Source organism: Salvia hispanica, chromosome 3 (assembly GCF_023119035.1).
Source record: "Salvia hispanica cultivar TCC Black 2014 chromosome 3, UniMelb_Shisp_WGS_1.0, whole genome shotgun sequence".
Lineage (NCBI taxonomy): Eukaryota > Viridiplantae > Streptophyta > Magnoliopsida > Lamiales > Lamiaceae > Salvia > Salvia hispanica.
In genome coordinates this window covers 224,841-248,431 of record NC_062967.1, presented here as the reverse complement: position 1 = coordinate 248,431, position 23,591 = coordinate 224,841, and the positions used below count along the sequence as shown (strand labels likewise).

Genomic DNA, 23,591 nt, shown 5'->3' with positions numbered 1-23,591 from the left:
CCAATTTTTTATATTGGTTTTATAATAAAATGTGAGTGAATTGAGTTAGTGGAACGTGAGACCTAATTACTATTTATGGTAAAAATAAAGTGTGACTCTTAATTGGGAACGGACCGAAATAGAAAAGTGTGACTCTTAATCGGGGACGGAGGGAGTATTTTTTAAAATCTCGGTAAGTGCATTAGACTTGTGTGATTTAAAAATGCGTATATCTTACCTGAAATGAAATGATGAAATCCCATTCGTGTACTTTAGATGATGACCAAACAAAATTTTGGCATTAGTGTGAACAACTCTATCTTAAGTGAAATCTTATTAGAATTATCTCAAAGTCAAAATGTTTCCAAACCACTAATAAGCCCATCATTTCTACTATAGGATCAGATAAAATTCTGAATTCTCTAATTAGCCTCTTTTCTACTAATATTTTGACCAATACACTTTGAAAACGCTGTTAGTAGGATCACATGGACAAAAATAGTCATAACTGACATGCTAACTAGAGTAAAATAAAAACTTCATATATGCTTCTGATTAGTTTCCCAGCAACCAAACAATTAACAATCAATACCATCGAAACAGTACAAACAACACAAACACAGTGAATAGTTAATACAATCCCAAACAAAAAAAAAAAAAAAAAACCTTATACTATAGCAGCAGTTAAATAAATAATTAAAGAAATATAAAATCAAGTCATTGTTCGGACAAGCGGCGACGTCATCGGAGAGTGAGGTGACATCATGATCTCCTCCAACCTCCTGAACGACAAGCTGATCTCCAGCTTGCTCCTCCTCCTGCATTGCTTCCTCGCCGCCTCGCCGCTCTTCCTCTGCACCACCAGCTTCGATATCCTACTCAGCGCCACGCGCATGGTCTCCTCATCCATGTTCGCGAAGCACACCCTGAACCACCCCGGCTCGGCGCAGTGGAACGACGCGCCGGGCGAGACGTTGATCCTCGCGTCGTCCACGATCACGCGCCACAGCTCGGCCTCGGCCTCGAACGTCGCCGCCTTCAGCAGCCGCCGCAGATCCATCCAGCAGTAGAGCCCGGCGCTCCCCTCCAGGCTGCCCACGCCCATCTGCGCCAGGCCCTGGCACAGCGCGGCGCGCCTGGCGCCCAGGCGCGCCGCGCTCTGGGCGAGGAATTCCTGGGTGAATTCCTCGTCCGCCAGCATGGACGCCAGCGTCCGCTGCGTCTGCGTGGACACGAGCCCGAAGCTCGACATCTTGCGGGCGCAGCAGACGACGGCGTCGTTGTAGGAGTAGAGGATCCCGACGCGGAACCCCGGGAAGCCGAGGTCCTTGGAGAGGCTGTACACGATGTGGACGAGGTCGGGGTTCGCGTCGGGGGACTCCGCCAGGACCTCGGCGATGCTGACGAAGCCGGGCTCGGCGAAGACGGTGGCGGAGTAGATCTCGTCGCAGATCAAGTGGATGTTTTTTTCGTTGGTGAAGCTCAGTGCCATTGATAGAGCCTCCCGGTCGAGGACGGTGCCTAGCGGGTTTGAGGGGTTGTTCAGAAGTAGGCCCTTCACGGCTGTGTTTGACTCTAGAGCAGCTTTGTATGCGGCTTCGAGCGCGTCCCGAGTCATCCTGAAGCCGTTCGAGCTGTCGCAGATGACTGGGACGAGCTCGACACCCGTGCGCCACGTCAGATCACGGTCATTTCTGCATGCCATAAAACGGTAATGTCAATATAAGCACGTGGGTCCTACTTTTATATATTAGTTTTATAATAAAATGTGAGTGAGAATGAATTAGTAGAATGTCGGAACCACTGCCAAAAATGATAAAAGTAAAAGGTGACAAATTTTTAGGGAAAGATGAAAATAAAAAATAGTTACACTTTATTAATTAGCAACTAGAGGTAATATTATTTGTGATGTGTTTTTGTAAGATGCTTTGAAAGGGAACATTGCAAGTGATAAAAGCAGCTGGAATCGAAGTAGACGTGACAAAAACAGTTAATTATGAAATTTGTCGTGGAGTTAAGATTTATTATAAAGAGACGAATTAGTAATTAGGTGTCCCACCAATAATTTTGGCTAATGAATTATTTGCAACATAAAATACAAAAAATAAATCAAAGAGAAATTAGTTAAGATATGCTTACGCTGGATAATATGGAGTGGGCACCAACAGGGCTTCGCCGGGATCGGCCAAGCAGAAGGTGAGCGTTTCTTGAGCCCCGGTCGCACCTCCGCTCATTACTATGCGGGCCGGGTCGAACCGGACCCGGTCTCCCCTCACTTTCTCCATAAATCTTGCAACAGCCTATAGCAAAGCAATTCATAATATTACAATTAGATTAATCTTGATAATATAGTTGATCATACATAATTAATCAAAGTGACATAATTAGTTATTACATTTCGGAATTCTGGCAAGCCATGATAATCTTGAAAAATAGCTATGTCCTTAAATTGGCTAGCCCCTTCTGCAGTGCAAATGGATGCCTTTGGGTTGTTCCTCACCCACTCCTCCACTAAATCAAATGAAAGCTGCAAACAAATAAATAAACATATAAATATAGTGATAAAAAATAATTTAAGATTATATTTTCATTAAACTACAAGTAAAAAAATTACCTGGTTTTCGGCTAAGCCCATCTGAATAACTCCATTAGGATTTTTTGTGGGATGATAAGGATCAGCGTCGTACGCCTTCCAGCCGTCGAAAAACGCAGAGTTTTCGCCATGACCGTCATTACTAGCAATCTTGGAAAGAATATGCTCTTGGCTTCCCAACATTATTTTCCAAAAAAGAATTGTAGAAGTGAAAGAATGAGTTAGATTTGAAATGTGAGAAGATGTTTGTAAGTAGAATGTTTAAGGTATGTAAGGAAGGGCTATATATATAGTCCTAAACTAGGTAGTGATCATTCAAATGAAGCTTCCTATGAAATACCATAGGCAAGAATAAGCATATATACTAAATAAAAAAAGACGATGTTTTAAAATTTAGATTTACGTTCATGCTCAAAATTTCCACATGCACAAAATAATTCTCCTTTCAAAGGTTATTTTTGAAACTTGGCAGCCGACATTGAACTTGATTAACTTCAAACCTTAGAATCCACACATTGCCTATACTATGAAATAAATTCAACGTAAATGTATTTAATTCTCTAAATATTGTCAAACTGCCAGCTCATCATGAATGATGAAATTAATTGTTCGTCACTCTTCAGAATTTTTATAAAATAATTAGATTTTTTTTATTTGCAATGTACTAAAAGTCTAAAAGTAAAAAAATTTCTATATTTTGGTAACCGCAATTTATACTTGTTAAGATCTCAATTTCCTGATTTGTGAAAAATCTGCTGTCCCATTTTGATTTATGTGACAGTAAGATAATATAATTAAAAATATTAAAGGTGATTTTGGCAACGCTGAAATTCATTAGGTACAATGTGAACTGTTCGACACGTACGAGCATATATAATTATATAGTATGTGTGAGAATTATGGAAATTACACCGAAATATTCATCACTTTGTTTTGTCACCTTCTGAAATGTTTTCGTAATAGTTTTAAAAATATTAAATATTGGTACTAAATGACGAGACAACGTGTGTTAAGTAGGTTCGAAAAGAAGAAATGGACCCGAGTTGTCTCGGATTAGGCATCACCTAATTAATTTTTATGTATTTAAGGTCTTATTATTATTTAAATATTTAATTTCTAAATCAGAACACTATCATGATCGGTTTATAAAGGTTAAGCTATTAGTTAGGTAGAAGATGACATAACTAAAATGAGTATATACATAAAAAAGTTAATATTATACTCCTACCTAATGATCTTTGAAATTAACAACGTATTGTTGTGACTTGTGAACGAGTGGATGATATTAATATAATTATTATGTGATTCTAGATACATAATTTGGTAGAGGGGAGGGTTACATTACAAATCTCTTTAAAATATAAATTACAAATTGTGAAACATGAGGAATTTATGTTGTGAAAAAAGATGAATGCCCCCTAGAATTCAACAATATATACTACTACATATAGGATCAATAATTTATTTAGCATATGATTATATGAATGAATTAACTAACATAAATCTTTATGATTTAAATATTGAAGATGGATGAATTAGATTTTATTTTAAAAATAATATTTATTTTATTCATGAATTAATGATAATTGCATATCGGTAATAACTAATAGGAGTACTTTTTATTGGAAATTAAACCAAATCTAAAACCGGTGGATACCAACATATCAGTGCTGACTGGACCTGTCGGCAGCTGAGTTGTAATTTTATTTTGTTTTAATAAACATAGAAACAACTAATTACACGTAGCAAAACAACCAAAAAAAGAATAAAAAATGGGAGGCCTGGATTAATAATATTAATCTGAATATTTGTGGTTCCCTTGCCCCCCGTTTGATCAACCAATAGTTGTATTAATATTAATATTAATATTAATATTTGTTGTTTATACTACTCATTCCTTATTCAAATAAAAGTGTAGGTTGAATATTTACTTTGAACAGTCTAGTTTTTTTATTTAAATATTATTTTACGTAATAAGTGTACCTATTCAAATTCTTATGTATATAATCAGTTTTCTTGTCAAAATAGCATTCAAAATCTTTGCAAATTGATAAAAAAAATCTAGAGTTTTCAAATCATGGCCCCATTATAATTAATGTTGTTGAACCCAAACTTTTATTGGCAACTCTAGCCCTTTGTTGTTAGTCTTCAGACAATACTATGTATTAATTGCCTTCTTTGCTTACTATAGTTTTCAAGTGTGGTCTCACTTATCACAGTTACAGCCATAAAATTTTATGCATATTTTGTGATCTGTAATATTCGTCAATATTTCTTGTGCTTGAACATTTTGTTCTACATAAAATATCCTCAAGTACTAAATTGAAGATCTAGTGATCTTTTCTATATACATGTCAAATTTTAATCTTTGAAATTAAAGTAAAATATAAATGAGAATTTCCGTGATATGAATGGGACTTTTGTCTACATGTAATTTTATGTGACCCAAATGTCTCTAGAAAATTAGTCAAATTCGATTTGATAACATTATAATTTGATAAAGAATTTCCCTGTAAATAACTTAATTAGACTTTTTTGACCAGAATGTCTAAACTAGAAGTGCGACTAACTAAGAAAAATAGTCCACACAAAATAATTTTAATCTATTAATCAACCAAATATTTTTCCACCGAGTTTATCAAGTTTCAAGACACTATTTAATCGTTTAGTATCAAGTTCATGTTAATTTGATAAATGAATCACATAATTCACATTGGTAAATGTTTTTGTGTAAAACTATTACTTTCCCAAATTCCAGTTAGCCCATTGGTCATAGTTGCATGTTTTTGAATCCATGGTTTTCTCATCTTTGTTACAATTCAAAATTCCTTTAGCATAATATAACTTAGAATCTAGTATTTCCATCAAATAGTACTAGTATTATACTATGTCCTCATTAAATTAATCTACTTTTTCATAGCAATCACATCTTTACTTTTTATATGAAAGTAAAATAAACACGTGACAAGTTACTTTGAAAGAGAATCAAGAATCAAGGCTAATTAAGACATAAAATATTTTCCCAATGGCAGCTGAGAACATTCAATCCTTCTGTGGGCTTCATCTGAATAATGTTAGGCTAGTATCAATTATCAATTTATGACACATGTTTTCAATTATAGCCTCATTATTTAGAGTTGTGCCTCGTGGTGCATTGAATGGTCCAAATTTGTACAACCTTAAACAGAGTCATATCTGGCCTAGATAAAAACATACTACTTCACTCCACCAGTTTTTAAATGGTAGTCAACATTTTGGTCAAAGGTATTGTTTGGACTAAATTTCCATTCCAAGGTAGAAGGTTCTCACTTCTTTTGAATCCAATTTCATTTTTTACTTATTTAATTTGGAGTGCGGGTCAAATCCGACCTTCGGATTTGACCCGGCTAACGAGAAGGGTGAAAAGGGAGGCGACAATAAGATGCATAATTCAAATTTAAAAACAATATCATTTTTTTTCCAAAAAATGGCTAAATCAACTATAAAGGGTTACTAGTTTTGGTTATCAGGCCAACCATTGTAACTGATTGATTTTAAATCAATTAATATGAAGCTTTTTAAATGACAAAAGTAGCAACTAAACAACAATTGCATTTTGATTAATTATGAATTCAATAAAAGGCTTACTTTTGACTATTAAAGCCCAACAACAAATATGCTGCACACATTAAAGCCCAAAAAGATGTTAAAACTCCACTATTATTTTCCATAGCCACAATTTTTTTGTTTTTGTTTTTGTTTTTTTTTTCACTGAAAAACTTATTGTCACTTCTTCATCATTCTACAATACTCCTAGTAATCATTTCTTCTTATCAACAATACTATTTATAATACTTTTGCAATTTATTGACCTTTTAAGTTGTAGATGCAAACGACTATTGTTAGAATTTACAAATAAATGGTAGTAATAGATAAATCCTTGTCGATATAAAAGCAACTATTGGAGAAGACGTTTCTTTATTATGAAATTTTATCAGCCATTCAATTAAAAATGTTGCTATTATTAATTAAAAAATAAAATAGTCTTTGTAGATGATGTTGACTCTCATATCGTTTATAAAGACTAAACGCCGTGAGAGACAACCTCATGCATGTAGTAGGTAGACTTTTCATCATCATCAAATGTCAAATTTTAATTTAATAATTGAAGAAGACTCAACTTTGGTATACAAAGCAAAATTGCCAACATCGAATAATCTTGCAGTTCGCATAATTAATTTATCAAGAGATCCCTATTCTATTTATTTACACAGATAGCTATTGTCATATGATCATTGTTTCATTTCTATGATAACAATTTACGACAAGGACCATTTTTTGGTATTAATTTCATTAATTAAAAGGGATCTAAATGATTAATAATTTTCACACTTAGATATGTATGACCCAATATCATACTGACCACTTGCTATAAATTTGTGGACTAATTAATACTAATAAAATCAGTATTTATAATATCACTCCTTTCCTCTGTAAATTACAACAGAGAATAACAAAAACATGCATTTGTAATTTATATTTTCGAAAGACAGCTGTAGTCTGTATAGCAATGTACTTATAAATTAATCTAACTCCGGTCGAATTGAATTGGGTTTAATTTAAATTATCATTTTCTTTTTTTAATGATGCATCATTTAATTTTTAAAGTCTCTCGTGCATATCCTGTCACTATTTGTACCATAATTATAAATAATCAATGTTTGTTTTCAATTAGAACTGAATATGACTGATACCAAGAAAGATTAGTTAGTTCAACACACACATTAATTAATTTAAATGTTAGATTTTTATTACATTAGTAAACAAGCTGCATGCGATGCCAACTGAATCACAAAATTTACTGTATCATATATAGATGTATGTCCTTATTTTTTAAATCAAAATATTTTTTTGTGGTATAGAAATCTTAGGAATTTTAAAAAATATGAAAACTAAAAAGCCTTGATTTCACTCCTTAAACGAGGTCAGATGGTCAAATTCCATTGTACATCATGGCGAAGGCGATGAGTTTGACTTATAAGCCCAATGCAAATTTCAAGTCATCCCGTTGCATATTGGCATTTCCGGCATGATAGAGGTGCATCAAGTTGTCTCTTTCAATCTATACACTTATAAACAATGCAATACTTTAATTGTTTGCTATCTATACATGATAAAATCCAGCCTCAACAATACTATGCACAGCTCAATAAGAGAGATAATTATTAGTATCAAGAAATGACACAAGCATTAGGGTTTTCCTCAGAGCTATAGACATGGTAGTATTGTGTGGCATAAGGGTTGTAATTCTTATACAATTTGAGTAGTTCTGCAATTTGTTCACTCTCAGTTTTCTTAGGATCATCCTTTTTTTCATCCTTCTTTTCATCTCCTTTCTTTTCGTCTTTCTTCTCACCATCCTTCTTCTCTGGTTCTTTTGCGGGCCCCACTGTTAGTATTTGTGGGCACCATGATTTCTTCAATTTGTTCACAATTTCCACTGGATCCACATTCCCTATCACTGTCATTTTCTTCTCATTCATGTCTATCGCAAGCGATTCGATTCCTATTCAGGGAGTAGAAAAGAAGATTGGTTGGAGCTATATCTTTAAATTTTATTCGAAAATATATTTTTAAGTGATTTAAATTATTGATACGGGCTTTCGTATAAAAACTTATAAAAAAAAAAAAAATTGAATGAAATCCAAGACCACAAATTTATTCAGCAAAATGGACTCGAACTCGAGATCACAAATTTATTCAGCAAAATGTCAAAGGGGGCAAGCTAGAAGGGAATTAAAAATGGAGAAAAACAAAAGTAAAATATGTAAAATTAAATTAATAAGATTGAGAATTGGTGTGTTGGATAGCAAATAGTACCTGGTAGGCTAGAAACTGCCTTCATAGCCTTCTGCTTCCCTTTCTCATCTTGAACTGCTACTTTTACTACCACTTTCTGAAAATGAAAAAGAGAAAAAAAAAAACAAAAAAAAAATGAAGCTAACTTGTTAAATAGTACTACTACTAAGCCATGTTGTTATTTGTCTAGAAAAGTAAAAGAGCCATAAACATCAAGTGAAAATCTGAAAATTCCATCAAAGAAATTCTATGCGAATTCTTCTTGTGACAAAATATTAAGAAAGATATAGTAATATACAAAAACATGTAAATGAATGGGAAATTTTCACCTTAGACATCTCCAATTGGCACAGGTGATTGCTTGAATAGGACTCCGAGGCTAAGGAAATATGTTAAACAAATTCATAGAAATTGATCGGAAATGGTGTTTTATATATTGAGAGAGAGAGATAGAGAGAGTCTATTTTTTATATGCATGCAAATATCAGTCAACTTATTAAAATTAGACATTTAGACCAATAAGCATGACTTAAGCTTCCCTTTAGACCAATCGAAGAGCCAAACAGGGAAAAAAATCAAAGATAAATATTTTCCACCCTTTGGTAGATTCAAGAGAAATTAGTTGTCACGCCATGTGAATTTGCTTTTTGACCGTATTACAAATAATTATATACACTCCATATTGCAATTTTGATATGCAAAATAATTAGTTAATTAGTAGATAAATTCTTGTTCATCTAACGAGGAACTAACAACACCTAGCTATTGGTCCGAAATCTAGTTACATGTGGGCACTAGCTAAGTTATACTATAATTAATTACAAAAACCACTTTTGTTTTGTTTGAAATTACTACATCTTATTCTATTTTATGATGTCTTTGTTAAGATATCTATCATTTTTTGTGAGGTCATCAACAGTCCGAATATGATATTAAAACGTAGAAAAAAGTATGGTTGATATAGTTTTGATATATTTGTTTTATTAAACCAACTTGAGAAATTAATAATAGATTAGTTGACAGAGAAGAATCCCACTGACTCAAAGTCAGAACGTACACACCTTCATCGGTCTAAATATACCTGGTTTTGCAAATTAAATTATGAATTTGGAAATCATATGATTTCATATCATATGGAGTTTATCTTTTTATGTATTTGTGTTAGTCTGTGGTCTGTAGTAGTAGATATTTCTATTACAAAGTAATTCTGAGGCTCGATATTTAACATTATATATAGAAGGAGAAATCAATGTGTTTATAGTTTATAATATTACCGCCACATATATAGATATATAGAGTTGAATTTAAATAATAACGTAATTTAAATAAATAACATGGATAAGAAAGAAATATTATGGAGCTAAATCAACTAACCATAGCTGTTTCTACTTATTTAAATGGCAACCAACCTTCACCACCCACTCCCATAATAAATAAATACATAAATAACCTCTGAGGCCAAAGGTCTCGGGTTCTATTCCTCCGTGGAGTGATCTTTAAATTTATGTTCATTTAACCATCAAAATAAATAAATAAATAAATAATTCTCTTTGCAATTAATAAAAATATTAGGAAAATCAAATTAATTTATTTAATCGAACCTCCGACTTATAGACACGTAGACTCGACATATTTAAGGTGTGATATTTCAAACAATTAATAACGTAACGTTGAGAATGACGGCATCTATCTTGACATGTTATTTTCGACTTTTCGTACTTTCATTGAGTTCATATCCATAAATTCTCCCCTTAATATAATAATGGCATAAAATTAACCCAATTAGAACGTCTGAAGGTAAGATATGACATGATCTTGTTTTTATACCCAACTCCAAATGGATTTCATTTTTAGTTATATTTCTAGAAATTGCAGATACATTGTACGTATTCTTATTTAAAAAAATAAATTGTTTTATTAAAAATACCAAAAAAAATGTACTACTAATGTCCAAGATTGATGAATTAGACGAAACTAATATTCTTTACTGTAAGTTGACATCTGAATTGTATACAATAAATTGCATGACAACATATTAGGTACCCCATGATAAGATTCTATCATATCAAAACATTATTGTGTGTGATGTATCATGCTTATATTTGAATTAGAAACATAGAATTATGAGTACTAGTATTAAAAAATTTACAATTAAAATAAGATATCTCAATACAGTTCAAAATTTATGGCCCAATAAGAAATTTGGGCTTCATCCTAATGTGCTAAGTTCTTTTGCATGGCCAAGGTCAATAAATGACTATGGTAAGTTCAATGAATTGGCCCAAATGTGGAGAAGTTGTTAGTAGCCTGTTATATGGCCCAGGCCAACTTCCTTGGGAGCCATTAGGCCTACCTTATCCACCTTTTGCATGTGCCTTAACTTCCTCACTTTCTTTCTTTGTTAAAAACAAATGAAACAATAATAACAATAATTTTATGCTCATTTATGAAATAATATGCATTAGTATAAAAAAGAAAATTTAAACCATTATATATAAGTATAAGTAGTTATTTTATTTATTATTAATTGATTTTAAGATGAACTGCATGAACTTGTGTCATGATTGAGTCGTCAACTATAGGCTGAGTGTTTAACCGACCTATGAATAAATTTAGGTTGGAAAAAAATTATTGGCTCAACAATATTTTGAGTTCAAATTTAGTCAAGTTCTTTTGCATCTAATCTCGTTTCAATATTTTCCCCTTAATAGGGAATGAGCACAGAGCATTGAGCACCAAAAAGTTAAAATGTCAAGGCTCAATTAAAAGTTAAAATATTAACGCTCAATCAAAAATCACAGTACATTCTAAATTAAGAGTAACATCAAACTATAGGTTAAAGAAAGAGATGACAAATCAATATAATTTCAAACATGTTTTATGCTGTAAAAAATATATGCATTCACCAAAAAATGTACAAGCCTACACTAAATTCAATATTGCACGGTTGCAGACAATTTATTAACATGATCCAAAACATCAAGAATCTCCCCTCTACTCTTGACAATCCTATGAAACACCTCCCTGACCAACTGCTGGAGGGGCCCCAGCCCCTCCTCCATCTTCCGGCATATCTCCGCCAGCTCCTCCACCTGCTTCGCCATCTCCTCCGCCCTCCCGTCCTCCAACGGGAACACGAACCCGTCCGCAAACTCCACGAGCGAATGCGCGGCCGCCTCCATCTTCTGCAGCTCCTCCATCAGCCCCGGGCTCCCCTTCTTCTCCTTCCGCTTCACCTCCTCCCCGATCCTCTCCTGCAGCGCCATCATCGGCTGCGCCCAGCTCAGGCTCCGCGGTATGTGCAAACTCGTCGCCAGCCCGTTCCTCTCCTGGCACGGCACCGCCGCCACCAGCGCCCACGCCGCGAACACCAGCATCGTGTTCATTATGTACACCGGCGTCGCCATCCCCCCTGCCTCGCCCCCCTTCGGCGCCGCCAGGCTCATCAGCATCCCCTGCACCTGCTTCGCCGCTGACCACGACTTCGCCACCGTCCACGACAGCGACCGCAGGCTCCCCACCGCGCCCCGGTCCCGGCTCGCCAGAGCACCCCCTAGCCGCCTCCCGAACGACCGCGTCCGCTCCGCCCACTTCCCGTGGCCCCCACCGCCGCCACTCCCTCCGTCCTTGTCGTCGAACGACATGGAGGCGATAAGGGTGGACAGGGCACGACGCGCACGACGAACCTGTTTGAAAGTTAGTAGGAAATATCAGAATAATACAAATTAATAAAAGAAAAAAGTAATTGAAGTAATGTTAGTGGAGAATGAGATTTTAAAAAAAAAAAAAAAATGACAGAATAAAATAGAAAGAATAAAGGCCAAACTTAACATATGGTTATTTTACGTTTTTGGTCCTAACATTATCTTTTGGATTTTTTGGTCCTGCACATGGAAATTTGATCATTTTGATCCCCCGTCATCATTTCCGTTAGAAACTAACGGTCAACGGGTTTAAACCCGATTTTGACAAAAATTAACATTTTAATTCTGATTTTCTCCTTATTTAATTCACTATTAGAAATATTCTTTTAAAATTAGAAAATTAGAATATGTGGTCCACTATAAAAAATGGTAAAAAGTGAAATGGGACAAACTTTGTGGGACGGACGGAAATGGAAAAATGGGACAATCTTTGTGGGACGGAGGGAGTATATAAAAGTAGGACCCACAATCCACTAACTTTTTCAACTCACTTTCCATTACATTTCTTAAAACCCGTGCCTGGTCAAACCGAGACGAATTTTCGTGGATGGAGGGAGTAATATTTTACCTGGCCTTCGCCAACAGGGGATTGGTGGAGGGCGGAGACGGCGATCTGGGCGAGCTTCTGCCAGTGGTGCATGAGGTCGAGGGCGTTGGTGACGGCGTTGAAGACGTCGAGGGCCTTGACGGAGCGGTCGAGGAGGTCGGGGACGAGGCGGTCGAGGGGAGGGCGGGAGGGGTCGCGGACGGAGAGGAGGAGGACTTTGAATTCGGCTTCGGAGGAGAGGAAGGCGTCGAGGAGCTCTCGGAACCAGGAGAGGGTGAGGATTTGAGGGGCGGCGGAGGGGGACTCATGGGCCGGGAGGAGGGCGGTGAAGCGGTCGGCGACGTTGCGGCTGAAGAGTTCCAAGTCCTCTTGGTCTAGCTCATTGTTGTTGCTTTCCGCGGCCGCGATCTGATTGCGACGGATGCTGATGCGGTTCAGGAACGAGTTTTGGATTTCAGTCACCGGCATTTTCTTTTTTCTTTTCTTTTTCCTTGGATTTTGGCGGTGGTAGTTATGAGTTATGACGATTGTAGCGACGGTTTTGGTAGTTAATATAAGTGATCAAGGGATGGGTGATGGTTATTGTTTGTCGGGGGCTGACCGTTTCTCACTCAATTACTATATTGCCCTTGCTATATCCTCTTGAATTAGTAAGTAGTATTATATTTTTGAAGAAATCAATCTAGTTTGTAAATCTTGATTGATGGATGGTCAAGATTGATTTTTGAATAAACAAAAAAATTAATGCTTTGTGTGAATTGTTGTGCAAAAGTTCAATATGGTCACAATGATAATATAGAAAAATTATAATCACATAATCCTGAACAATATACATCCTTTATTAAAATAATTTTATATGTCCACTCTTGATCTTATATATCGATTTAGATAAAAAACATCCTGGCGGTAGGAACTAGTTTAAGATCTATTAGAAATGGGCCATTCACCCCTTAAAAGGGATCAAAAGGGGGAGAGTTATCCATACTTATATAGAAGAGATAGGATCATCACCAAGCCGATCATCACCAAGCCGATGTGAAACAAGATATTAAAATTTTAACAAACCAATTTAAATTTTCGACTAAATCAATATGCAAAATAAGAACAATTATTGTGTATAACAAGGTTCTAGTTAGTGGGTGCATGCACCATAGAATTAGAAGATGACAATGAGTAAGGACAAATTCAACATACCAAAATTAATGAGTCATGGCAAAGAAGTTGGTCTTTGCACATGGAGGGCCATCTTGTAATTTGTGAGACACACTTTTGCCAAAAGGGTGTGAGCATTGAAAAATAAAAATGCCAAAAAATTATGACAAAAGTTGAGGCGTTGAACGCGTTTCGTTGTCTACTAGTGTTAGTGTGCCCACGTTGAAATATTGTTTTTTTCCTCCCTCGCCAAAAAGGCCAAAAAGTTGGTTAGCAGATTCTAAAATTATTAAATGATAGTAATAAAAATAGGAGAAAAATAAATACATAAACAAAAAATTCAAAGCCAATTTGACAGATATTTTGACCGAGCCTAGAAGTCTTGGATCCATTACACCATATTGCTCTTCCACCTTCCTCTCCCCACTTAAATTCTTGAATTATTGCAATTAGAAATGCAAAGCATGTCTCAATATAATTGATTACTGTGACTCTTATAATTTTTTGTTTCCTCTCATTTTGTTATTTTAGTCGATCGACTATTAACATATGTTTCATTTCACATTTCACTAACCATTCCACTCATTTTATAACACTCGAGCCATAAAATATCTTTTGTCAAAATTATTTGTCTCTAATTCGAGTTAAACTGTGTCTGATTTTAAATCATTTATACATAGCTACACTAGAATCCAAGAAAACTGATTCTCAAAGATCTAAAGCGAAATTCCCGAAGAATATCCGTTTTAGGAGAAGAATTAGTTTATTAAGGTGAATTGGTTTAAATTTTATAAAGTTGATTTAATTAAGAAATGTGATTATGAAAATGAAAGAGGCTTTTACAAGTTTAAAAAGAGGATGGATGAGTGATTAGCGGCCGACCTTTACATTAAAATATAGAGATGGGGCAACCCCAAAATAGATTGTTTTGAAGAGCCCAAAATAGATATTGGGCCTCAATAAATAATCACAATACTAGGGTCTACAAGGCCGCTCTGTATATAGTTTTCGAGACTAAATATTCTATGTTTTGTCTCTTACTATTAATAATTAATGAATATTTAATTTATACATTAGTTATTTCTAATTTTTTTGTTGAAAAAATGGAATGCATTATAAAAATAGGTAAACACAAAATTCCATAGTTTTATTTACAATAAATATTGTTTTACGCTTTTCAAGAATACAATTTAAAAAACTTTTAGAAAAATGTTCACCAATTAATTCATAAAGGTGGTGTTCGGTTGCTATAACTAATTATCATGAGACTATCCATCTAGGATTAAGTTGTGGGATTATTTTAGTTTTGGGGGGGGGAAGCTATGACTAATAATCATGAGACTATCCATCTAGGATTAAATCTTATGAACCAAACATGATACATATTTAATCATGAAATTTAGTCTTGTCAACTGAACACCCCCAAAGTATACGCGATAATAACTAGAAATTATTATAAAATGAGTGAGAGGAATCTTAAAGGGGATATAATATGCAAAAACGTTTAACGTTTCACATCTTTACTTGAAAAACTATTAGTGTTGAAACAGTAACATTTTGATACAAACGTTGGGAAAATTTCTAAAAACATACTTATGGTTAAGTAATTAACTATAACGATTAATATTGCACTATATAACTGGAGAAATTTCCTTATTAGAAACAATACACTTATAATAAAGTACTTCCTCCGTCCCGGCTAAAATGACACATTCTTAGACGGCACAAATTATTGATTAATGTGGCTAATTGAAGAGGGAAGAGCAAGTGAAGGTATTAAATATTTACTCGAGAGGAAGATAATCGAATATTTAATGAAGAGAGAAAATTACCAGAAGTGAAAATATGTCACATTGTTTGGACAAACTAAAAAAAAAATTAAGCATGTCATCTTAGTTGGGACGGAGGGAGTAATATGTTTGAAAAAAATTGCAAATCTAAGCTTCAACTTCAATTGAATATGAAAAGAAAAAAAGCTTGAAAATAATTAAAACGAGCAAGTTGGATGTGATTACGAGAAAGGTATAATTAAGCTACTAATGATGGATAATAGGGCCCATTTAATGGGCCATCACTGGCTGCAATTCGCCAATACAAATAGTTAGTGTTAAACACACAGAAATTAAGCATAATTAACCTTATTAAAGAGCTTAATTGATTAAGGTGGATATGTTATTGTTATCTATGAATTACTCCTAACTCAACCAACCATGCTTAGGAGGCTATTTCACATGTCATTTCTCACTAATTACCTTCCTAATCTCTCCCTAAGGTGTAGGCCATGATAGGCTACTCTATTGCTCCCCCTTAAAGCTAAGATTAATCATTTCTATGTTTTATATCATTCCCACCCCTAAATCTGTCCTTTTTAGAATGATTTGCATTTTACTTCCAAATCCAGCTTCTCATCCATCCAAGCAAAATTCACTTATTTTTCAAATCTGTATGGTGGAAGATTTGCATCAGTTGAAATCCCTCTCTAATGGTCATTATCATTCTTCTTTCTCCATTTTCTCTATCATCACTTACATTATTTTATTGCTCAATTGTATCCTCTATTTATAACCGTATTCTCTCTCCTTGTAAATCAAAATATGGTATATGTACTAAACATATAGAATGAATCCATAATACATAGACCTATATTGAAAGTATTACAAGAGAAAATAGGAGTTGCATAATTGAAAAAATCTGAGCGGTGAATCAGTTTTGGCCTTAGCATTATACACAAGGTTATCATTGATACAATAACTTCAAATATAGTAATTTCCATCATTTCATAGTTTGACTTAACAATGGAGTGCATGTGGGACAATGCATACCAAGCTTTTACTTCTAAACAAATTTAATTTTCTTTTTGCCTAATTTCACCTTACCCCTTACCCTGAGTTTTTTCTTAAAAAATCTTCACTTTTGAAAAAAGTTTGATTTGCGTGTCCCGTTTATTCAGGACATTTCCCGAAAAATGCAAAATTGTGACGGAACTAGGATTTTGGCGTTGGTAGACCCAAGCCCGCTAGGCATTTTTCTGTATCCCCGCAGCTTGAAACAATTGTAACACGGGCGGACATTCGACCTTATAGACCCTGGTAACGATATGAAAATAGTAAAAATGTGCATTTTAAAGTAGTTATTGGTACCACTTTGCAGTCTTGCACACTTGAAATTGTCGGCATTCTTTCCCCATAATAAAAAAATGACAATTGTGATTTTTTTAATGCCTAAGTTGGTTATTACATGACTTGATTTGCACGTCGGAAAGTGGCGATTCGTACGTACGCAAACATCGGCGGAAATGGAGTATGATATATATATGTACCCACAGCCACAGGCAAGTTTGTTACTGTACATAATACTTACATGTGTACGTAGAACTATATTGAGTTTGATAAAATGTCATTTTAGTGTTAGATGGAAAGCCCAAATATTAGTCCTGTTTCATGGGTCCAATTCTTTTCTCTCTCAACATAAATTAGAGCAGAATCGCTCCCAAATTTCTCCTTAATTTAGCCTAAAAATTAATAAAATCAGTGATCATGGGACACCATTCTTGCTGCAACCAGCAGAAGGTCAAGCGGGGGCTGTGGTCTCCCGAGGAAGACGAGAAGCTCGTCCAGTACATCACCACTCATGGCTATGGCTGTTGGAGCGAAGTGCCTCAGAAAGCAGGTTATTTCACAATCATTAATTGTGTCTATTATTAGTATTTAGTACATGTAATCTTGATTATTTTTTTTTTGTGGTAGGGCTTCAAAGATGCGGCAAGAGCTGTCGTCTGAGATGGATAAATTATCTGAGGCCGGATATTCGAAGGGGGAGGTTCACACCGGAAGAGGAGAAGATGATCATCAATCTTCATGGGGCAGTAGGAAACAGGTAATCAAACCTTACATTGTGTACACAAAAATTTACTGGTAGAATTATTTGATTATGTGGTAGTACTATATTTTTGAAGATTATTGATCATTATAATTTCAATTCTTGATTATATGGATAATGTGTGTGTATGTAGATATTAAATTCTTGAGTATGTTAATGTGTGTATTTTTGCATGTGTGTGTATAGTACTTTTTTCATATTCAAATACGTAGCTTTCAGTTGGCAGTTTGGAAGTCGTTAAGATGGTAATGTCACAAATTTTGTCTAAATATAGAATGTTTTTATAGTAAAAAACAAGCATACAGTAGTCAAGTATGAATTATTCTAGCACTTGTTTTTTAAGTCACTTCTCAACGAAGAAATCCCACGTTCCATCCCTCTCAAACCTTTTCCTTTATTAATTCTAGCAAATTTTATAGTAAAGCGACAACTTTGCTTGTTTTTACTTTTTTTTTTTTTTTTTTTTTTTTTTTATCATTTTAATTTGTACTAAAATTTAATTCCGATCGTTGATCTTTAACATGATCTACTATTGCTAGATGGGCACACATAGCGAGCCATTTACCGGGAAGAACTGATAACGAGATAAAAAACTACTGGAATTCGTGGATCAAGAAGAAGATAAGAAAGCCATCATCAAACAACACCAAAACAAACCCTAATCAAGATGCTCGCTTCACCTCTCCTCAAATCCACTTCCCTTACCTAAATCTATCCACCAAGTCGTCGCCTCCTCCGGACACATTACTCCCTCTCAAAACCACAACCTTCATGTTCGACATCGGGCCCACCACGACCGCAGAAGCCCTTGGCCTCACTAGCAACACCAGAATAGATCACATTCTCCATGAAAATGCATTACTGAACCAAGAAACATGGCACCATCATGACCAACAAGAAATGGTCCAATTCACACCATTAATGGAGAATCTAGAGAATCTTATGCTGCCTATGGATGTGCCGAATAGTGCAATCTCAGAGGCTGAGTGTTTGCAACAGAGAAATGAGATGAATGAATGGATTGAAGCACAGAATTCATTTTCTGGCTACTTTTTATGGGACCAAGCACAAGGGAATAATATTGGTGGGGAGGATGAATCGTCAACTTTGCTGGCTTCTTTTCCATCATCTCTTTGACTCAGTGTGAATAATTAATTAATTACTACGTATATTATTGTTATAATTAATTAATTAATTAACCTATGTTATGTGTATGTGTGTGGTTGTGATATTTATGATTTCGGGAGAGGATTTGAGTTTCATATATAGTATTCGGCGAATATATGGAATTAGGAATGTTTGTTTTCGTCAATAATGTGAAGGAGAAAAAACAATACTCCATAGTATATAATTGATGCCCTGTGTTTGCGTTTATTTAGTTATAAGTACAGTAGTATTATTACGTGTTTGGTAGGGGTGATAACTCATCTAGGGATGAAATTTTTTGAAATTTCATCCCTAGATACATGACCTTAGTTTATGAAGATGACTATTTAAGAAGCAGCACCGTGTGCTGCTTCTTCATCCTCATAGCAGTGTCGGTGTAAAACCATTTAACTACGCTAGAACAGTTGGAAACTTTGAAACTGAATCCCTGCAGCCACCAATCCTCGTTGAGGAGCGCTTTCACCGGATAATACAACAGCTTCACATTATACGCCCCCGCAATAACGTAGAGCGACATGTAGTAGATCATGTCGGAGATGACCGTGTAATGAGATATCACGTCTAGAGCCAATAGATAGCTGAAGCACATAAACACCATGCAGAGGTGGAGGATCAAGAACAGTACCTGCGAGCTCGGGACCACAAGTATCATTATCATGACCGACAGGGCGAACGATAATGTGTTGCACGGCATGAAGTAACGATACTTCTCCTTCTCCATCACCATCTTCCCGGCCAAGTTTTTCCACGTGTCGTCCTCCGTTGAAAGCAGCCTCCGTCCCAGTCCCATTGTGGGGCGGGGGCGGCTGACTAGGCTTCCCGGGGTGGTTTGTGTGTCGTTTGGGGGCGGAGAGAGTCCTCCCGGGGCTGGAGCACCGATTGGTAGGTGGCGGATACAATGAGCGTGGCGACCACCAAGATGGTGTTGCGCGATTCAAAGGTGAGCTCTTTGGTTAGGTAGTAGTAGGCTCGGGCGAAGGCTTCGGAGAAGGTTGAGTCGGTGAGGACGTAATCGGTTGTTGTTGTATCTTCGCGAATCTCATTACTTTTCTTGGCGCCTTTTTCTTCCAAGAGTTTCCTCACTTCACTTTGATTGTATTTTATGGCAAGGTCTAGAGCGCTCATCCTCTCGGAATTCAATCTGTTTAATTTCACCAATTTCACTATTTTTTCTGCCCCCTACAACAAATTAAACATTCGTCGTCTTATTTCACTTTTACTATATTAATTAATTCATTCCACTCACGCTTCATTAAAAAATATCTAGTATAATATAAAAGTAGGACTCACTGACCCTTAAACATCCAAATTGAGCCGCGGCATGAAGGGGTGTGTTGCCGTGGAGATCCTTGACAGACAGGACCGACGAGATACGATTCCTCCTAGTGACGGCATCAGGCTCAGGAGCTCCAACGCCACCGCCGTGTTCCCGGCTGCAGCTGCTTTATGGAGCGGAGTCTCCGCGAACTTCGCCTCTTCCATATCCTTGAGCTCTTTTGCGTGATCTTTTAACAAAGAGTATATTTTTGCTATGCAGCAGCCATCCCCACTATTTGTTCTTTTGCATATACCCTCACATACTTTAATGCTGGAAAAATCATCCATTGCTGCTACAAAGTGTTACACTTTGAAGGATGTTGTAATTTGTTATAATAATCTAGGGTTTATATAGATATGTAGCTACACGTGAATTGTGATTATGGGAAACTAATGAAGCAAGGCATTCTGTTTCCCTAAACTATGCTTTATACCTTTCTTCAAGTTTGTTAATATTAATTTGTAATTAATTCAATACCTTTCTTCAGTGTTAAATAAAATACTCCAAACGTGTAATGCATGTGGTACAAAGTAGTATCCATAAAAGGTAAGGAAACAATATACGTTTATTAATTGTAAGATAATGTTTGAATTACTTCATTTGGCTAACTGCTCAAGATAAAAAGCTAATTAATAACTTAATTGGATGTGCTCACTAATGGTATATACGGTATATTTTTTGCAAGACGCTAGTTTAGTAAATAAATCTTGTTAATCAACGTATGTATATAGCTACATCAGAGTTAATTCCTACTCGAATGAAATAGCAAACCTATTGGTTAGAGGATGAACATCCAACATTCCAACTTATCACTTGCATATCGTCTCTAGGCTAGATCCAATAAAAAGAGTTTTATTTAATCATCCAAATCAATAATTACATTATCACACATCTTATTTCATCAACCCACACCACTTCCATCCCTCTCAAAAACAAAAACAAAAAACAAAATAACACACAAGTTATTACATGACCTTAACATGCAATAGTTATGATCTCAATCTACAATAAATTCAAACCCCGACTTGCATGCAATCAATTTCTTCTAAGACACACAAGAAAACAACGAAAATCCGTCCTTCAGTTAAGACGTAGAAGCATGAACTGCTTCTTCATTTTCAGGCTTATGGTGTAGAAATTCCCATTGGTTCCTATAAAGTTATCAAATTTGACGCTGATTCCCCGCAGCCACCAATCCTCGTCGACGAGGAGCGCTTTGACCGGATAATACAAGAGCTTCACAAGAAAGGCTCCGCCAATGGCGTAGACGGACATGTAGAAGATCATGTTGGAGATGCCCGTGTAATAAGATATAGCGTCGAGAGCAAGAAGATAGCTCATGGACATGAAGACCAGGCAGACGTGGAGGATCAAGAAAATCGGCGTGCCTGGGACCACAAATATCACTATCACGACCGACAGTGCGAACGCGAACGTGTTGGACGGCATGAAGTACCGGTATTTAGCCTTCTCCATCACCATCTGGCCGGCCAAGTGTTTGTCCTCGGAGGTCGCCAGTAGCCTCCGCCCCATAAAGGGGCGATGGCTGCTGACTAGGGTTTTGTTGGGGATTTGTGGCTCGGGGGCCGGATAGAGGCCTCCAGGGGGGCTGAACACCCCTTGGTAGGTGGCGGCCACGATGAGCGTGGCCACCACCAAGACAGTGTTGCGCATCTCGAGGGTGAGTTGCACGGTTAGATAGTAGTAGGCGCGGGAGATGGCTTCCGGGAAGGTTGCTTTCTCGAGCACGTAATCGGCTTTTGTATGTTTGTAAATAGCTTCCTGGGACTTGGCTCCTTTACGAATTAAGTTGCGTTTAATATCTTGGTATTTGGCAAGGTCTAGAGCAGTGTTGCCTTCGGAATCCAGTCTGTTTTGGGCAAGGTCTAGAGCGGTCTTGCATTCGGCATTCAGTCTGTTTACTTTGACCAGTCCCGCTAATTTTTTCGCCCCCTACAAGGAAAACCATTGCATCATAAATACTCTCTCCGTCCCATTAAATATGCAACTTTTGCTTTTCGGCACGAGATTTTATGTAGTGTTGTTTTGTGAATTATTGAAGAGAGGGTAAAGTAAGAGAGAAAAAAAAGTAGAGAGAGTATTGTTTCCATTTTTTTAGAAACGTTTCATTTTTAATGGGACAGGCCAAAAGGAAAACGTTTCATTTCTAATTGGACAGAGGGAGTACATAACATTCATAATCAAAACTCTCATTTTATCTTCTTTTTTCTATAAAATCATTTCATTATATAGTCATCTATCATCATTCAAAATCTAATTGAATATAACTCACCCCTTGACATCCATACTGAACCGCAGTATGAAGAGCAGTGTTGCCGTGGATATCCTTGACCGACAGAACCGAGGTGATCTGGTTCCTCCTCATGAGCCAATCCACCAGCATGCACACCGTCTGGCACCCCCTGTTCTCCAGCGCCACGTGAACCACGGTCTGGTTCTTGTTATTCCTGTCGCTCACCGACTCCGGGCACGCCAGCAGCAGCTGCGCTAGAAGCCTCCTGTCATCATCCCCATTGTGCTCCTCCTCCATGCCGGATCTGGCTGCGCACAGCATCAGCGGGGTCATCCCCTTCTTGCCCTTCACCCGCACCAGCATCTTGTCGAACCTCGCCATCAGTATCGCCGTGTCGCGGTGAGCCCCCTCTATGGCCAGGTGGAGGGGGCTACAGCCCCTGCTGTTCAGCGTGCTGCCCAGGGAGGGCATCAGGCTCAGGATCTCCAACGCCACCTCCGTGTTCCCCGCTGCCGCCGCTTTGTGGAGCGGAGTCTCCGCGAAGTTCGCCTCTTCCAGATTGTATATTTTTGCTATGCAGCAGGAATCCTCACCATCTGTTTTTGAGCATCTCTTCGCACATATTTCTATGTTTTCAATTTTTTTTTCTTCTGCCATCACTGCTACAAAGTATAGAGTGTTTCAATTTATTACACTAATCTACACTTTATATATATAGGAGTAGTAAACTATTCAAGCAAACTTGCCAGTTAAAGGAAACTTTGATTCCCTCTTTATTGGTGAGTACACAATACCTTTCTTCAAATTAATATTTGCAACTTTTTTACTGGTCCCAGCTTAACTGATTCTTTTTAACAATATTTGCAACAAGAATTTAGGAAGTGATATTTTTAAGTTAAATGGAAAGGTATTAAAATGGAGTATGAAAGACAATAGTAGTGGTACTAATTTAGTAACGATGAGAATGTAAAGTTGAGAGAGAATAAGAGTAAATTTAGTAATGATGAAAAAAAGTGTCACTTAATTAATTATGATGTTCGAATTCTTCATTTGGATAAGTATAACTGCCCAATTAAAAAACGCTAACGAACTTCCAATAAACTATCAAGTACGGAGTAATGAGTACTTATATAAATCGTAAATGAAATCTTGAAAATAAG

The 23,591-nt window shown here is 36.4% G+C and overlaps 5 protein-coding genes across 5 annotated transcripts; 1 reads left to right on the top strand and 4 right to left on the bottom strand.

The window, feature by feature from the left end:
• Positions 1 to 500: 500 nt before the first annotated feature.
• On the bottom strand, positions 501 to 2,841 carry LOC125211506 (1-aminocyclopropane-1-carboxylate synthase-like). The gene is made up of 4 exons (XM_048111331.1): positions 2,594 to 2,841; positions 2,375 to 2,506; positions 2,119 to 2,279; positions 501 to 1,673 (listed from the first exon to the last, which is right to left on the bottom strand). Exons 1-4 carry the CDS (start codon positions 2,753 to 2,755, stop codon positions 692 to 694), a joined length of 1,437 nt encoding a protein of 478 aa, XP_047967288.1. The 5' UTR covers positions 2,756 to 2,841; the 3' UTR covers positions 501 to 691.
• Positions 2,842 to 7,659: 4,818 nt separating this feature from the next.
• Positions 7,660 to 8,896, bottom strand: LOC125215800 (heavy metal-associated isoprenylated plant protein 39-like). Its single transcript, XM_048117351.1, has 3 exons — positions 8,740 to 8,896; positions 8,432 to 8,507; positions 7,660 to 8,117 (listed from the first exon to the last, which is right to left on the bottom strand). The coding sequence occupies exons 1-3, from the start codon at positions 8,746 to 8,748 to the stop codon at positions 7,783 to 7,785; spliced, it is 420 nt and encodes a 139-aa protein (XP_047973308.1). The 5' UTR covers positions 8,749 to 8,896; the 3' UTR covers positions 7,660 to 7,782.
• A 2,376-nt stretch (positions 8,897 to 11,272) lies between these two features.
• On the bottom strand, positions 11,273 to 13,261 carry LOC125216092 (protein ROH1-like). The gene is made up of 2 exons (XM_048117712.1): positions 12,683 to 13,261; positions 11,273 to 12,096 (listed from the first exon to the last, which is right to left on the bottom strand). The coding sequence occupies exons 1-2, from the start codon at positions 13,127 to 13,129 to the stop codon at positions 11,344 to 11,346; spliced, it is 1,200 nt and encodes a 399-aa protein (XP_047973669.1). The 5' UTR covers positions 13,130 to 13,261; the 3' UTR covers positions 11,273 to 11,343.
• Positions 13,262 to 17,261: 4,000 nt separating this feature from the next.
• LOC125216496 (myb-related protein 308-like) lies at positions 17,262 to 19,066 on the top strand. Its single transcript, XM_048118230.1, has 3 exons — positions 17,262 to 17,482; positions 17,560 to 17,689; positions 18,232 to 19,066. The coding sequence occupies exons 1-3, from the start codon at positions 17,350 to 17,352 to the stop codon at positions 18,827 to 18,829; spliced, it is 861 nt and encodes a 286-aa protein (XP_047974187.1). The 5' UTR covers positions 17,262 to 17,349; the 3' UTR covers positions 18,830 to 19,066.
• A 1,943-nt stretch (positions 19,067 to 21,009) lies between these two features.
• LOC125212630 (ankyrin repeat-containing protein BDA1-like) lies at positions 21,010 to 23,127 on the bottom strand. Its single transcript, XM_048112844.1, has 2 exons — positions 22,471 to 23,127; positions 21,010 to 22,130 (listed from the first exon to the last, which is right to left on the bottom strand). The coding sequence occupies exons 1-2, from the start codon at positions 23,086 to 23,088 to the stop codon at positions 21,258 to 21,260; spliced, it is 1,491 nt and encodes a 496-aa protein (XP_047968801.1). The 5' UTR covers positions 23,089 to 23,127; the 3' UTR covers positions 21,010 to 21,257.
• Positions 23,128 to 23,591: the final 464 nt, after the last annotated feature.

Coding starts and splice junctions, on each gene's coding strand:
- LOC125211506 (XM_048111331.1), bottom strand. CDS start 2,755: ATGTTGGGAAGCCAAGAGCATATTCTTTCCAAGATTGCTAGTAATGAC. Junction 2,507..2,593: donor TGGGCTTAGCCGAAAACCAG/GTAATTTTTTTA, acceptor ATTTGTTTGCAG/CTTTCATTTGATTTAGTGGA. Junction 1,674..2,118: donor CCCACTCCATATTATCCAGC/GTAAGCATATCT, acceptor TATGGCATGCAG/AAATGACCGTGATCTGACGT.
- LOC125215800 (XM_048117351.1), bottom strand. Junction 8,118..8,431: donor GGCAGTTTCTAGCCTACCAG/GTACTATTTGCT, acceptor CTCCCTGAATAG/GAATCGAATCGCTTGCGATA.
- LOC125216092 (XM_048117712.1), bottom strand. CDS start 13,129: ATGCCGGTGACTGAAATCCAAAACTCGTTCCTGAACCGCATCAGCATC. Junction 12,097..12,682: donor CCCCTGTTGGCGAAGGCCAG/GTAAAATATTAC, acceptor ACTTTCAAACAG/GTTCGTCGTGCGCGTCGTGC.
- LOC125216496 (XM_048118230.1), top strand. CDS start 17,350: ATGGGACACCATTCTTGCTGCAACCAGCAGAAGGTCAAGCGGGGGCTG. Junction 17,483..17,559: donor CGAAGTGCCTCAGAAAGCAG/GTTATTTCACAA, acceptor TTTTTGTGGTAG/GGCTTCAAAGATGCGGCAAG. Junction 17,690..18,231: donor CATGGGGCAGTAGGAAACAG/GTAATCAAACCT, acceptor TACTATTGCTAG/ATGGGCACACATAGCGAGCC.
- LOC125212630 (XM_048112844.1), bottom strand. CDS start 23,088: ATGGCAGAAGAAAAAAAAATTGAAAACATAGAAATATGTGCGAAGAGA. Junction 22,131..22,470: donor TTCAGTATGGATGTCAAGGG/GTGAGTTATATT, acceptor TTTTCCTTGTAG/GGGGCGAAAAAATTAGCGGG.